This window comes from Dromiciops gliroides, chromosome 3 (assembly GCF_019393635.1).
Source record: "Dromiciops gliroides isolate mDroGli1 chromosome 3, mDroGli1.pri, whole genome shotgun sequence".
In the NCBI taxonomy this organism is placed as follows: Eukaryota; Metazoa; Chordata; class Mammalia; order Microbiotheria; family Microbiotheriidae; genus Dromiciops; species Dromiciops gliroides.
The window spans coordinates 56,774,494-56,789,306 of record NC_057863.1 but is presented as its reverse complement, the minus strand read 5'-3'; the positions used below and the strand labels follow the sequence as shown (position 1 = coordinate 56,789,306).

The following is a 14,813-nucleotide window of genomic DNA, read 5'->3' as shown; positions in this document are numbered from 1 at the left end:
TGTTCAAAATTAAGCCTTAAAGAAATCATTTAAAACTGTGGTGTCATCTGGAAGAAGCTACATGATGAAAATAGTTTTCTACTCAGGTAATAAAGATATCTGTGTAAGGATTAGCTCTGGTTGTCAGGACTGACTCTCCCTACAGTAATAATAGCTAGGACAATAGGATTCCCTATTTACACTCACTCTTCATTAGCTGAACCTGAAAATATCTAAAAACAAGAAGGTGCTACCATATATGTCTCCTTCTAAAACCTGAAGCAACATAAGTGAGTTTCACAGATGAGCAATACTCTCTATTCCTTACAAGTGAAAAATAGGAATGTTAAAAAAAGTAAAGTGGGTTACGTTTACAAGTAAAGGTCTTGCATTTTTACCTCCTATACTCCATTTGGGTAGGGGCATGGGAAAGAAAAGTTTCAACATTAAGGCTATCCTTTATCATTTTTCAATTATTTTATAAAACAACTTTTTTATACAAAATTCATTTTATTTAAAGTTTGACTTTATCAATGCCTTCTGTATTACTTAAGAATAGGCACCATTACAGAAACAGTCAAGAATGAGGGAATCATCAAAAAATTTTAAAATGACAAGAGAATTACAAAATAAACCAATTTTAATGTTCTTTATAACTAAAGCATTTAAAAAATACAAGAGGGGAAACCTTACCATATCGTGTGAGTCTTTGTCCAAATGCCAGCTCTTCCTAATGGATTGCTTTCATCATCTGTAGATTCCCTTTCCTCTTCAGCCTGTATACTGAACTGTCTAACTGCCTGATACACAGTCATATTATATGGCAGTAAATGATCGCCAATGTAGAATTGTAGTCTGTGTCTTACATTTCCCGAATTTAAGAACTGTGCTGCCTAAAAGAAGCAAAAAAAAAAAAAAAAAAGTTTAATTTATACTTCATCTACTTGTTCCTATGAAAATTCAATATGAATAGCACTTTACCAAAGACTCATCTATTTCTTCATCTGAACCGTCATCGTCACTGTCTTCATCATCTTCTCTTACTCTGCCATAGCCTAAAGACAGGAGAGTTCATCTTAATACTCTTTCCCAGTCTAACCCAAGAACTCCCAGACTTACTGATTAGGAGCAGCTAGCCCCTAATAAAATATCAAAATATTAAATTGGGAATCTTTATAATGGAAAAATACAGGGTTCCTGAGAATCATTAAGTAATGCTATCAACAAAGAGAAATAACATCTAACATATTTTCTTTGTTCTCAACTACAACTTTATATATCTTATTTCAAGAGAACTTTTGGACATAAAGTTGGATAATGCAAATATTATTATATAATTATTATAGCTAGAAAAATCAGACTCCTTGACTTGCTGGTGAAATATAACCTAAATTATTTCCACATAATGGCTGAGACAAAAAAGCAGTCACTTTCTCTCTCTCTCTTTTTTTTGCGGGGCAATGAGGGTTAAGTGACTTGCCCAGGGTCACACAGCTAGTAAGTGTCAAGTGTCTGAGGATGGCTTTGAACTTGGGTCCTCCTGAATCCAGGGCCGGTGCTTTATCCACTGCACCATCTAGCTGCCCCCTTCTCTCTCTCTCTTTTTAAAAGAGCACATCATATTTTACAACAATTAGATCAAAAATACCGTAAGCACTTTTAAAAGGATATATAGGTAGCATTCCATTTGTTTTCATATCAGATTACTATGATTACAAACAATGAACAGAATGCTGATATAATTTTTTGAAATAGTACTTCCATGCAACTAGAAATGAACCAATGATTTGGGGCTTTGTTAAAACGAATACCTAACAGGGGCAGCTAGGTGGCACAGTAGATAGAGCACCGGCCCTAGAGTCAGGAGTACCCAAGTTCAAATCTGACCTCAGACACTTACTTAACACTTACTAGCTGTGTGACCCTGGGGAAGTCACTTAACCCCAATTGCCTCACTTAAAAAGAAAAAAAAAATGCATACCTAACAAATGACATGTTAAATTAAACAAAAAGCACAGGATATGAGTGCAAGAATTTACTGTTTCAATTTTTCTTGTAAAACAAATTCTTCAATTAAATTCTTTAATAACAAAAATTGACATAGTGGCAGCAGTTTCTTCTTTAATACAGTCAAGTTCCCTTGCTCAGCTAAAGCATGATCAGAAGGCTGATGATGAGTATGAAGAAACAAAGGACACAACTCCTCCAAATAAATTTGAGGACATCTAGGTTTGAAGAAGTACCTCTGACTACAAGGTATCTCTCAATGGCTTGCACCAACGCCAGGGGGTCTATCTTCACAGGTCCACCCTTCCATTGTTTCACATTTGCACAGTCAGGATGTCTTTGTAGTTGGCATTTTAACTGGTGTGTGTTGAAAAATTTTAAAGCTTGCGATCCTCTGTTGAGAGAAAAACTCAAGATAATTTATGAAAAAAGTTGCTACAATTATTCTATTACTTGCCATTTTACAAAACAACATATATAAATGCAAATATAACAGGGAAAGAGTTCATGCAAATTGACCTCTCATCTCAAAATACATATAAATTGGGAAAACAATGTCTTCAAACTCAACTAATTTAGCAAAGATTACTATAAAAATATATAATAAAAAATCACCCGTGAGTTAAGCTAAAGGGAAATAACTCTTTGAATGGGGGAAAAAACAAACAATTTTTGTCTTGCTTTTCTTTTCTGCAGTTTATCTTCCATAGTCTTATAATTTTTCTTAGTCTATTTTTCTTCTTTTCAGCATTTCCAAATAGTTTTGATAAAATGTATAACTGCTCATTTTGCTCAACTAGAGTTAAAATTTAAGGGCTTCTAAACGGTATAAAACTGGCTAATCTACAAGACTGTAAAGCAACAGCATGTTTCTGCCATAAAAGTCTTCTTCATTTTAAAATATAGGAATAGCAATGGTATTTTGTATATTTAAGAGGTGCTAAAAAAGTCACTATGATCATCAATTTCTGCAAGACAATAGTACTTAACAAGAAAAGAGTTCTCCCTCACCTGACCTATATATTGACCTGCTCATTGGGGAATGTGGGAAAGGTAAAAGAGAGACACACTACCTCAAAGAGGTGACAAACATGTGAATAGAGGAGGAAGTGGTGAAATGTTAAAATAAGGCTATTATATTGTCAAATTAATTACAAGAGATCACATTTTGAACTTTGTTGTTTCCTAATAGCTAGATAAACAAATATTCATTATCTAGCCTATAACGTATATTAAAGACTCTTATTAAAACCATTTAAAAATCATATAGCCTTCAAAATTTACACACACACACAATATATTACAAGGAACATAACAACTTTTATCAAAATATACCAATGGCTAATGATATGGCAAAAATAAATACTTGGGGAAAAAAATCTTCCCAAATCAAAAATGAAGCATCTAGAGAATTCAATGTATAAATGTATAAATAGGCATTTCAGACCAAACATTATTTCCCCCACAAAAATACAAATTATATAAAAACACACTTCCCAAATCAACAAAATGGACATTTCTACATGCAATATACATTTCAAGGGTGCAAAAATAAAATTGTTTTAATGATCATTTTTTGTAGGACAATTTTTTGGTAGCATAAAAAGCTACTTTTAAAAAACCATCAGAAAGACTAGTTAATAATCAGACCAACTGGAATTACTGTCAATTTCAGAATCTAGTACAAATCATTATATAATGATCACTTATTCACATTACAGGTCAATTCTAGAAAAGATTTAAGTCATTCATTTTATTACTGAGAAGCAAAATGACTGGTGGACAGCTAATTAGTGGTATGTCAGATTAGGGTACAGAATTATCCTGACCATTAATCCAGTGTCCTGGATAAGGATATACATATATACATATATATCCTATATACATATACACATATACACACACACACACACACACATATAATATTTTATATTTTCAGTACCTATAGAGCAATGGGATTTTCTTTAAATAGAGAAACAGTAAAGCTCACCTCAAGAGTCTGAGTCTCTAGTCGCTAACATTTACAGGACAAATGACATTGTAGAAAGAATGTGGGCAGTACTTTTGAAGCTCAGGTTATACAGAACATATTGTGGCATTTGAAAAAAATTAATGGTTATAATAATTTCAACCTCTATGTAAAGTTCTTAAGATGCCTTTTAAAGTGAGTTACAAGTTACAATAGTTTTTACCTATCAATTATAACCATCACTCTTGATATCAGTGCATTTGTCTTGAGACAGCTTTCCTCGATGTGAGAATGCATCACAACTCATGATGGCAAGGATGTACCTAAGCATTAATCCTTACCTGCTTCCCGTTCCATTTCCACTTGGAAAATCATGAACTTTGACTGGAAACTGCTCCATCTGACTAAGACAGTTGTTCATTTTGTGAACTAATGCCAACAAAGGTGCATTTCCCATGGGTTCCAATCTTCCAATTGGTTCTTCTCCAGGAAGCTAGTTATAAATAAACCAAACTAGTTAGTGCCTTTTATGGAGGGAACACTTCTAAAAAGGAGAAACTTTAAAAAATTCAAATTCACACTTTTAATTGGCAATTCTCTACTTGTCTTGTTAGACATAATCTTTTCTGATGTTGCATGGGGAAAAAGTTTAATAAAAAGTGAGACTGGTAATGCCAAACTTGGTCAATGGAATAATTATGGTACATGTTCAATTCTGCTACTGATCTGCTACAGAACCACAGTTGAGTAACATCTCAAATTCCTTAATGCCTGAAAAGCCACACACAGCTTACAACTACTTGAAAGATCTGGACAGGAAGTCCACAAAGACTTTCCAGTTCAGAAACCAGGGGGAAAAGTGACCCAGAAAGAAGCTCCTTTTCTTACTGCTGTGTGAAGGAGCAGACCAGACATTCTTAGGATTATAAATTTCAATCCCTTTCCAACTCTTCTATTCCCTATGCCAACCTGCTTGCAGTTATGGAGAAGAGTTTAAAAGAAGAGTAGTCGGTCACATGTTAATCAGATATTTTACCAAACAGTATTTGTGTGTGTGTGGGGGGGGGGGGGAGAAGAGGGAGAAGGGCTGGTACTGCAGGTGGTGGAGACAACATCGATCTACTTTGTCTTTTTTGGAATTCCAAGATGGCCAAAGGCTTCGGCAATTATAAAATACAAATTTGGGAGATATTCAAGCATCAAATAAAATTAGCCAGCATTTATATAAGCACTACTATGAGCGAGGTACTGTACTAAGTGCTTTACAGATAGGATGTCTTTTGATCTTCACAAAAAGCCGAGAAGGTAAGTGCTATTATATCCATTTTACAGTTAAGAAAATCAAGGAATTTGTCCAGGATTGCACAGCTCCTAAGTGTCTGGATTTGAACTCACATCTTCCTGACTCCACGTCCAGTGTTGTAGCCACTGGGCTACCCAGCTTTCCTGCAACATTCAGGTACAAAATGCCAGAGGTGTAGAAACAGGCTTAGCTGCTCCAAACAGAAAACTTACAGGAGAAGAGAAGAAGACATGAAGGAATCTTTTAATTCTGATATCTCTGCTCACAGCATCTTTTTCACTTTTGGATGTCAAGTAAAGCAGCAACTGTTTCACAAACCCACTGTGCTGGATTTCAAACGAGGAGACATCAGACTCTGAGACTATGCTCCGGATTTCTACAAGGCACTCAGCTCCACCATCCACCTAAAAATAAGGGCAGGAGTTCAGATTCCATATTCAAATCATCAACAACCACTCACTAAATGGACAGTTTCTTCCTAAGATTTCTTTATTGGCAATGAAGCTAACCTAAAAGGACGCCTAATTAGAAATGAGTACTCTCAGGGTCAGCTGGGGGAAGTGGATAAAGCATTGGCCCTGAATTCAGGAGTACCCGAGTTCAAATCCAGCCTCAGACACTTGACACTTACTAGCTATGTGAGTCTGGGCAAGTCACTTAACCCCAACTGCCCGGCCAAAAAAAAAAAAGAGGGAGGGAGGGAGGGAGGGAGGGAGGGAGGGAGGGAGGGAGGGAGGGAGGGAGGGAGGGAGGGAGGGAGGGAGGGAGGGAGGGAGGGAGGGAGGGAGGAAGGAAGGAAGGAAGGAAGGAAGGAAGGAAGGAAGGAAGGAAGGAAGGAAGGAAGGAAGGAAGGAAGGAAGGAAGGAAGGAAGGAAGGAAGGAAGGAAGGAAGGAAGGAAGGAAGGAAGGAAGGAAGGAAGGAAGGAAGGAAGGAAGGAAGGAAAGAAAGGAGTACTCTCTCTGGAAATTGTTATATGCATCTTTTTTAAGTGAAGTTGTGTTTAATTCCATCAAAAGAGGGTGCTGCTACCTATGTTATTTACAATGAATTCAACACATGCAGGTGTAAGAATAAGGTGGATAAATGAGGGATACCATCAAGAACAGACAGCATAGGCCAATCAACACTACATCCAATGGTACAAAACTCCGTCTCACCTAGTATACATCCAATACCATTTTAACAAAGCAACATTCTTGCTCTCAAAAGCAGCTTTTATAACATAATGGAATCCCTGGTATTCTTACAGGTCATTTACAAATGACATCTTAAATTGTACCTGGAGGTTGAGTTGTTCAGTTGCAGTGCAAAGTCTCTGAAGGACGTTTAGTGCAGGATTACTTCCATCCATATTCTCAGAGCTGAAATATCGTTCTACAAATTTATGAGCTTGTTCCTTAATCCAACCCTTAATTTTTTCTCTGGATGAGAAAAACAAAACAAAACAAAGAAATTTCCACTTGTATCATTATTTTCTCCATTCATTTATAGAAAGGCAAAGAAGTGCTTGGTTAAAGAAAGTTGTTTTTCTTTTGTTTCAGTTAAGTAATAATCTTTATTTTGGAAAGCAGTGAGTGTTTGTGCATATGTATACAATGTTAACCCAGACATTAGAGATCACTCAATGGGCAGTGTGACATAGTTGACAGAAAGGTGGCCTTCAAACCAAACAGACCTGGGTTCTTGTCCTGCCTCAGACACACACTGGCTGTGTGACTCTGGGCAAGGCATTTAAACTTGTCAATGTTCTGGGTAATTTAATAAAGACAGAAAAGGTGCCAATCTGCATTAGGAGACAACAATTTCTGCATATGGGAGTTTCCCGTATCAATAAAATAATAGATATGGTCCTAATAGTAAAGTATCGATACCTAATAGTAAAGTATTGATAAAGTGCTTTAAGGTTCGCCAAGTACATTACAAATATGACCTCATTTGTTGCTCCCAGCACTCTTGGAAGGCAGGTAATATTATTATTCCTCTTTTACAGATGAGGAAAGTTGAGGCAGATCAAAGTTAAGTGATTAGCCCAGGATCATAAAGAGAAATGTCTGAGGCTGAATCCAGCTTTCATGACTCTGGGTCCAGGATGCTATCTACATACCACCTAACTTTTTCTGGATCCTACCCTCATGAGTAAATAAGCCAAGGTTATAATTTCTTGAAAAAAAAAAAAAGAAAACAACAAAACAAAACAATACTGCTGCAGGTTTTTGTTCCCCTAATGCAGTCATCTAAAATTAGTTTAAAGTAATTATTTTCTAAAATACATTGGAACAAAAACTGTACTTGGAGTCAGAAGACTGAAAACTTGGGAGGTTGGGGGATGGGAGAGAACTTCTTTCACATGATTCTGGGCAGGTTATTTATAATTTCGAGGTCTTTCTGTTAAATGAATGGAAAGTCTCTAGCGTCCCTTCTAGCTCTGTACCTATAACCCTTTGATCAAAAGCAAAGTGATGACAAATTCTGATGTAAACCAATTAATATTTCAGGGGGAAAAGTTCTTAAGACTAAGCCTTCACATTTTAGAAAAACTAGACAGGGAATATTATTAACACTCCACTTATGGAGGGCATTAAAAAGGTTTTGGCCTTGCTAGCTTCTGAGAAAACATAAAAATCTTTTGGGGCTCTGAATACAATCAAACCTCTATACACAATGATAGTTTAGCTTTGTATAGTCTTTAAAGCTTGTGTGTGTGTGCGCGCGCGCACGCACATGTGCTTACTTCTCAACAATACTGTGATATGATAGTTAAATAGCTCAGTAACACAACAAGCAAGTATTGGATTGTGGAGCTAGATTCAAATCCAAACATAGTAATGTATGAGTTAATTATGATGCCCTTTTTACCCTAATTCATATTTTAAATGAAAATGCTAATAATTACTTTCTAACGTTGTAGTGAGATATAAGTAGGCTCAATGAAAATGTCATTTGCCCTGAAAGGATAAGGAAGGAATAACTAGACTTTACCTATTGTTAGATATGGTGTCCTTTGACGCAGCCCTTGCGAGACCGCTGACTCCGGCTGTACGGGCTGGTTCGATGTTGTTGCTATTGGACTGTGCGCTTAATCTGCCCCATGTTTTGGGATTCAAGCTTGCCAGGAAAGAAGATTTAGGAGACTGTGTAGTAGTAGGGCTTTTAGCTGGGGAAAACAAAACAACAATATCCATTTTAAGCCTGTACAAGGAATAAAATCGCCACAATCTTAAAAACTCAGCTAGCATAAGAATCATCATGTTGCCAGGATGTAAGTAAATGACAGTTTGGGTTAAGGTAAACACAAACTATTTTCATTATCATATAACATAAAGGGCATCTACAACATACAGAAGGACTGTTTCTTTTGGAAATCCAGAAGCCATTACCTTGATTGTCTACTTTGTCATCATCTCTTGGGGGAGAGTACTTTGGCCTTCTTGGCCCACGTTTTGGCAGTCTTTTTCTCTTCAGGACATCACTTAGTCGACTATCACATGACCCAAAATAAAGAAAGAAAGAAAGAAAGGAAAAAAAAAGAGGTCAGCTACTCCATTGGGTTAAAACTGCTATATGTAATTTTCTATGCTTTATTTCCTTCTCTGTTCTCCCAGATTAAGAAAAAAAGTCACAGCTTTTATTCCTGATTTAATTAATGTAAACCCCAATCTCATAAATTACACAACTGCAGCCACATCTAGTATACTGAAGATTAAACTTACAGTCTTCACCTATCACTTTTACTTACTACTGATTTGTGAGCAAACAAGTAGAATGCATACGTGTACAGAAGTTTTAAAAATGTATACAATGGGGAAAAAAATGGCAAGAATTTCTAACAATATGAAAGAAACGGGGCAGCTAGGTGGCACAGTGGATAGAGCACAGGCCCCAGATTCAGGAGGACCTGACTTCAGATCTAGCCTCAGACACTTGACACTTACTAGCTGTGGGACCCTGGGCAAGTCACTTAATCCTCACTGCCCCACAAAAAACCAAAAATACCAATATGAAAGAAAGCCAAAGTTTCCTTTCTTGAACATTTGGCTTAGTAGCATTAAAAACTGCAAGGATAAAACGATTATAAACCTAAGGAATTCAGCTTGCTCTGTTTTGTGACGTTTTCCTTTTTTCCCCCTTCTCTGATTACAGCTATCAGGGTAACAGAGACAGGATCTGAATCCAAGTTGTCTGACAAAAAACCCCGATGTCTTTCTACTCCCACATTGCTGTTATCTACTAAGAGAGATCTTTAAGAATAACTAAAAGGAGAGCAAAACCTGAATCTAAATGAGTAAATTTTCAATAAATGCTGTAAAAATACTAATTGGATAAACTATCCTTTTCTTAAGAGGGAAGAATTTTTAAAATTTTCCTTCATAACCAGGTTTACATTTTTTGAAATACACAAATGATTCAAAAAGAAAATGCTAATGAATGGGGAAGAAAATTACAAATTGACTTGGGCTATAAAAACCTAAATTCACTAATTCAAAATAAAATAAAAATTAAGGAAAAGATGATCCTCACAATTTAAAAAAAAAATTTCAACCCTCAGTTGTTTTTAAATTTCCTCAATAGGTCCCAAGTAATATGACCATGCCATAAGTTACTATTCAACAGCAAAGCAAAATAAAATCATATAATAAGCATATTTTTTTAAAAGCATGATTATGTTGATGAATTTCCCTTTTTTTTGCTCCCAGTGTTACATTCTCTTAAGTTTAGAAATATCTCTTTTTATTGTGCAAAATTCCTTTACCATTATAAAAATAACCCACTGGTTTTGCTTCCATTGAGTCCTAGTTTCAATAATAAAAAACATCCTTCTGCTCCAAGGTGGAATATATTATTTTTCTTCTAGATCTAAAAAAATTTCTGTAATTGTTGATCCAATCAGTCCCAAATGGTTTGAAATATGACTCCAAACCCAGCTTCTTTTTTAGTATAAATAATAGGCTTTTTTTTTCTTAGCTCAGTCATTTTTACTGAGTAGTGATTCCAAATCCCCAGTATTTAAGTGGGAGTTTATCAAACACCTATCTTTTATAGAAACGGGATTCACTATCTAGGGCTGAGATTTTGTTCCACTGACTTATTTCTTCATTCCTTTCACCATCAGACAATTGCTCTTTGTATCATTCTTTAAATCTCTCACGATTTCCTTGAAATTTTACTTTTTTGTCAAGATTTTCCTTTTATTTGGCTCTGTGATTCTTAGCTCTTGTGAGCCTTGGTTAATTTTTCCGATGAGGACATTACCTGGGATTGCTTGTGCTTTCTTTCTTTTCCCATTAGTTGCTGTAGGCACACTTTAGCTAGTTGTTCTAAAATATTGCTAACTTGTGCTGGTGCCTTGCTCGCTTCTAAAGTTAGGCTGGCTTTAGCCATTTTCTCCCTTTAGTTTGATCTTTATATCCAAAGTCTGATAAGCTGGATAACACTCTCCCACCATCACCCCCCAGTCACTTTTCTACTATTAATGATAGCAGCTAACATTTTGGCACATTATTTTATATACAGAATGGCTGCAACGCTGCACTAAGACTTCTGGGACACCTTGAATTCCATCTAATGTAATATTCACAGCAATTTTGTGGGAAAAGAATGACAGGCTCTGAGAGATAATGTGTCATGTGGGATTCTAAGTCAAGTCAACTCTAAAGCTGGGAATCAATGTTATTTTTTCTCAAATTCCTACAAAATGATATTGTGATTTCTTTTGCTACACAGGCAACTTAAGAAAATTCGACACAACAAAATGTGCAGTTTACTTTGCCTATATTTATCCTATATAACTGTTACAGACTGACATCACCCATTTATTCTAAGGCTTAAAAGAAGCTTCTTCTCCATCAGAACTATGCAAATGACAAATTCAGAGTGTAAAGAGAAGATTAGGAAAAGAACATTTTACCCCTGTGGACTCAGGTCTAAAGAATCATCTCTGCTGTGCTGTAAGCTGGGTGAGCCCAAGTCTGCAGTTGCGTTGCTGGCAGCAGTGGCTGTCCCAGTGCTGATTGTGGTACTGGAACCCAAGGTCCCCGATCCATTAGTGCACGCCTTTGGTGGACTTGTTAGCAAAGCCTCAGACTCTGCTAAATTTTTTACTTGATGCATCACACCTTAACAGAAAGAGAGTGTAGGTAAATCAAGTTTTCCAAAAAATAAAATAAAATAAACAAAATAGCATGTATATATTTGATTCCTTAAAATCTAGGAAGACAATTTCCAATTTCATGTCAATAAAAGAAAAGCCAAAAAGGAAGAGGCAAAATAAATATAGAAGCATCTTATTATAGTGGGAAAATTCTTTTATCTACTATTATTTGCTATATAACATTATTGGTCAGGAAATGACTTCTTAATTTTCTTTACCATGAAATGTGGCAACTTAACAAAATGAGCTATAGGTCTTAATGTGATTTCTCTCTCTCTCTCTCTCTCTCTCTCACACACACACACACACACACACGCGCGCGCGCGCGCGCCAATCACCACCAAGAACACTGTCAAGTTTCTAGACAATATTAAGCTTGGCAGCACTCAATATTATGGAGAAATTCAGGTTAAAATTATATTCATGAATTCATACTATGAAGATTTAGATGCAGTAAAAATAATTAAAAAGAAGAAAAAGAAATCTAAAAGAGGTTATCATTGACTGCAAGCTAAATGCACCAGCAAAAAAAAGTTAACCTGATCTTTAGATATATCCAAATGATACACAAAAACCTGAAAAATAATCTTTCTATACTAAGTTTAACAGGAATGTGAAACTGACTTCCAGCAATGAAACTTTAGATGCATTTCCATGAGGAAAAAAAAAATGCCTAAAGTGCAATCAAAAGGCTAAATAACTTTAGGTGGTTCATTGAGATGATTTCTTTACTATCATCAATGAATAAGATGAAAAAAAAAGTATGATGAACCATGTCTCATATGGCCCCAGAAAAAGGAAATAGGCTTAAATTAAAACACAAGAAATTTGGGTTAGTTAAGAAATTGACTTTTCAAAGCACTAAAACACTAAATTGGGCAAGGTCAAGAGGTGGAGTAAATAAAATGTCAGAAGGTTAGAGTGAAAGGACATTAGAGATCCTATAGTCTCTCATCTTTAAGAACAAGAAAAAAACCTCTCCCCCATGGAAGGTTCAGAAATCCAATTGTCTAAAAGTAGGAGGGCTGTACTGAAGGTGATATGCTCCAATACTTTAATTATTTCCTGAACTATAAGACTTACACTTTTTTATTATGACTGTAGCTTTCTGTTCGTATGCTACCTCTAAAAATAATTATTTCCCACAGGTTTCCAGATATTTAAAAAGCTAAGATGGTTATTTCCTATTGGCTCAGAAAATTCCATCCAAAATATTAATAAAGAATAAATACTCATACCAAATAAAAAGGTTGGACTGCTAAGGTGCCTTTCCAGTTCTAAATGTAAGGTCCCCATTCCCATATGCAGAAAAGGTTAACCATGAATATGAGATTACCTAATTAAACCGTATTATATTATTCTTTATGGATGTGGAGAGAAGTAGACATCTTTGTCCTTCCTATTAAAATTATTATTCACTAAAAAATACTCGGCTAAAATCTAGTTTATTCTGGAAGATGAAAATTAAATATAATACTACCTTCTCTTCTGAAGTAAACACTAAAAATATCAGGCAATTTCTGCATTAAGATTTCTGCCATTTGAAGGGCTCCAACCACTATCTTCAGGTCTTGACTTGATAGCATAGAAGCAATGTGACTAAAAGAAAAAGTGCATAAAAATGTATAACCTTACAATTTCACACAAATGCAACAATTTCAACTGAACAAGGTTCATACATATTAAATTATAAAAGTTTTAACCATTTTGGTTGATCCAGTAAAATTTTAAGAGATTTCTTACATGCTTATTATACACACACAGACATTCTGAGTTGTTAAAGTATCAATATGTATGTATATGCAAAATACAATGAGAAGTAAATCTAAAAACAAAACAAAAACCAAAAAAAACAATAACAAAGCGCCCCAAAGAATAAGATCCCTTGACTTTTCTCAGCATAACTGTCTGCTTCCATTTGTCTAGTGAATCCTGAGTCACATTCAGAATCACATTAGGATGTTGGCAGGTATCTAGATTTTGCCATTCAGTCATTTTCAGGCCAGTCTGGTTCTTTGTGACCCCTTTTAGAGTTTTCTTGGCAAAGATACTGGAGTGGTTTGCTATTTCTTTCTCCAGCTTCTTTTACTCATTTACAAATGAAAAATTGAAGCAAACAGGGTGAAGTGACTAGCCCAGGGTCACACAGCTAATAAGTATCTGAGGTCTGATCAGGACTCACAAAAAGATGTTTTCCTGACTCCAGGTCTGGCACTCTATCCACTGTGCCACCTAGCTGTCCAGGTATCTGGTTATCTGTGATTAAACAATATACAGAAGACAGAAAACAGACATACCTTGAAACAGCATGATTTTTAAGCACATCCTTCAGAAGCTCGGCATCCGCAAAATAAATTATCCTAAGAATTGCTCTAAGGCACTTATGTCTGACTGCAGGTCCTGCTGAAGAACTATACACCTCATAAAGAACACCAAACAATGTCTTAATGAAAGACTTAGCCAGTTCTGGGTCCTCCTTCATTAGTTGTGCTCGAGCATCATCCTTCTTCAACTCTGAATATCCACCTATAAAATAAAATGTAGATATTTCACACAACATAAAGAGAAGGATACAGAAATCATGAAAGAGTTCAAGTACTGATCTAATTAGATGATCAATTTCTACTAAAACTATTTTTCAATGTTTTAAAAAAAGTTTTGGTCTGAACATTAGCAAGAAAAATTCCTGACAAGGAAACAACTCCTATACAAGTGTGGGTCAACTGTTCTGCAACTCAGTCCTGGCGAGCTTTCTGGGGCAAAGAAAGGTTAAGTGACTTGCCCAGAGTCACAAAGCAGGGTATTTATCAGAGTGAGGACGTGGAAGCAGGCTGTTCTGAATCCAAGGCTGGGTCTTTGTCTGTTATACCACACACTGTCTTTCATGAAACACAACAGTTGGAATAGGCTGCCCAGCTCAGAACTGCCCTGAGAAACCTCTGGTTAGGCTATCCTGTTGCAGCCACATCCACCAACAGAAAAGAATATGCTGCAGGAGGTGGTAATAACTGGAACTTATTTCTGATTTGTTTTGGGTAGGGGAAATATATCAAGTAATGGACCATACTGTGGTTTAGTTCATCAAAAGAAAAAATAACTCAGGAGGATAGGATCGATTCAGCTACTGCCATCTACCGAGAAGTGTAACAAAAATTATTTTGATAGTATAAAGAAAAAGAGAACTGCCTAAAGGCTAAGTCAGACTCTCCACAACAGCTACCCAACAGATGCCTTAGAGCAGATGTGGTTACTGAGGAAGGGGAGGGAATCTCCTGGTGTGCTCTCATCTGCTCTTTCATATCTCCCCCCCCCCCCCCCCCCCCCCCCCCCCCCCCCCCCCCCCGCCAAAACACAACTTAGGAGAAACCCAGATGATTCAAGGTAGATGTGAACAACAGAAAAGGAT

The 14,813-nt window shown here is 36.2% G+C and overlaps 1 protein-coding gene across 17 annotated transcripts in view; it reads right to left on the bottom strand.

Annotated features, from left to right (window-relative positions):
* Nucleotides 1-14,813, bottom strand: part of TRIP12 (thyroid hormone receptor interactor 12) — a 173,910-nt gene that overhangs the window by 31,067 nt on the left and 128,030 nt on the right. For 14 of the 17 annotated variants that reach the window (XR_006355722.1, XM_043996483.1, XM_043996488.1 and 11 more), the window contains 11 exons: nucleotides 13,705-13,933; nucleotides 12,888-13,006; nucleotides 11,165-11,372; nucleotides 8,637-8,737; nucleotides 8,239-8,413; nucleotides 6,539-6,680; nucleotides 5,471-5,662; nucleotides 4,297-4,448; nucleotides 2,223-2,395; nucleotides 961-1,034; nucleotides 673-872 (listed from right to left, as the gene is read on the bottom strand). Coding sequence is in view for 16 of the 17 variants with exons in the window: in XM_043996483.1 (XP_043852418.1) it covers nucleotides 673-872; nucleotides 961-1,034; nucleotides 2,223-2,395; nucleotides 4,297-4,448; nucleotides 5,471-5,662; nucleotides 6,539-6,680; nucleotides 8,239-8,413; nucleotides 8,637-8,737; nucleotides 11,165-11,372; nucleotides 12,888-13,006; nucleotides 13,705-13,933 (1,765 nt within the window). In the remaining variant the exon portion in view is untranslated. The remainder of the gene's footprint in view (nucleotides 1-672; nucleotides 873-960; nucleotides 1,035-2,222; nucleotides 2,396-4,296; nucleotides 4,449-5,470; nucleotides 5,663-6,538; nucleotides 6,681-8,238; nucleotides 8,414-8,636; nucleotides 8,738-11,164; nucleotides 11,373-12,887; nucleotides 13,007-13,704; nucleotides 13,934-14,813) is intronic. The other 3 variants (XM_043996491.1, XM_043996492.1, XM_043996496.1) reach the window with 1 other exon arrangement.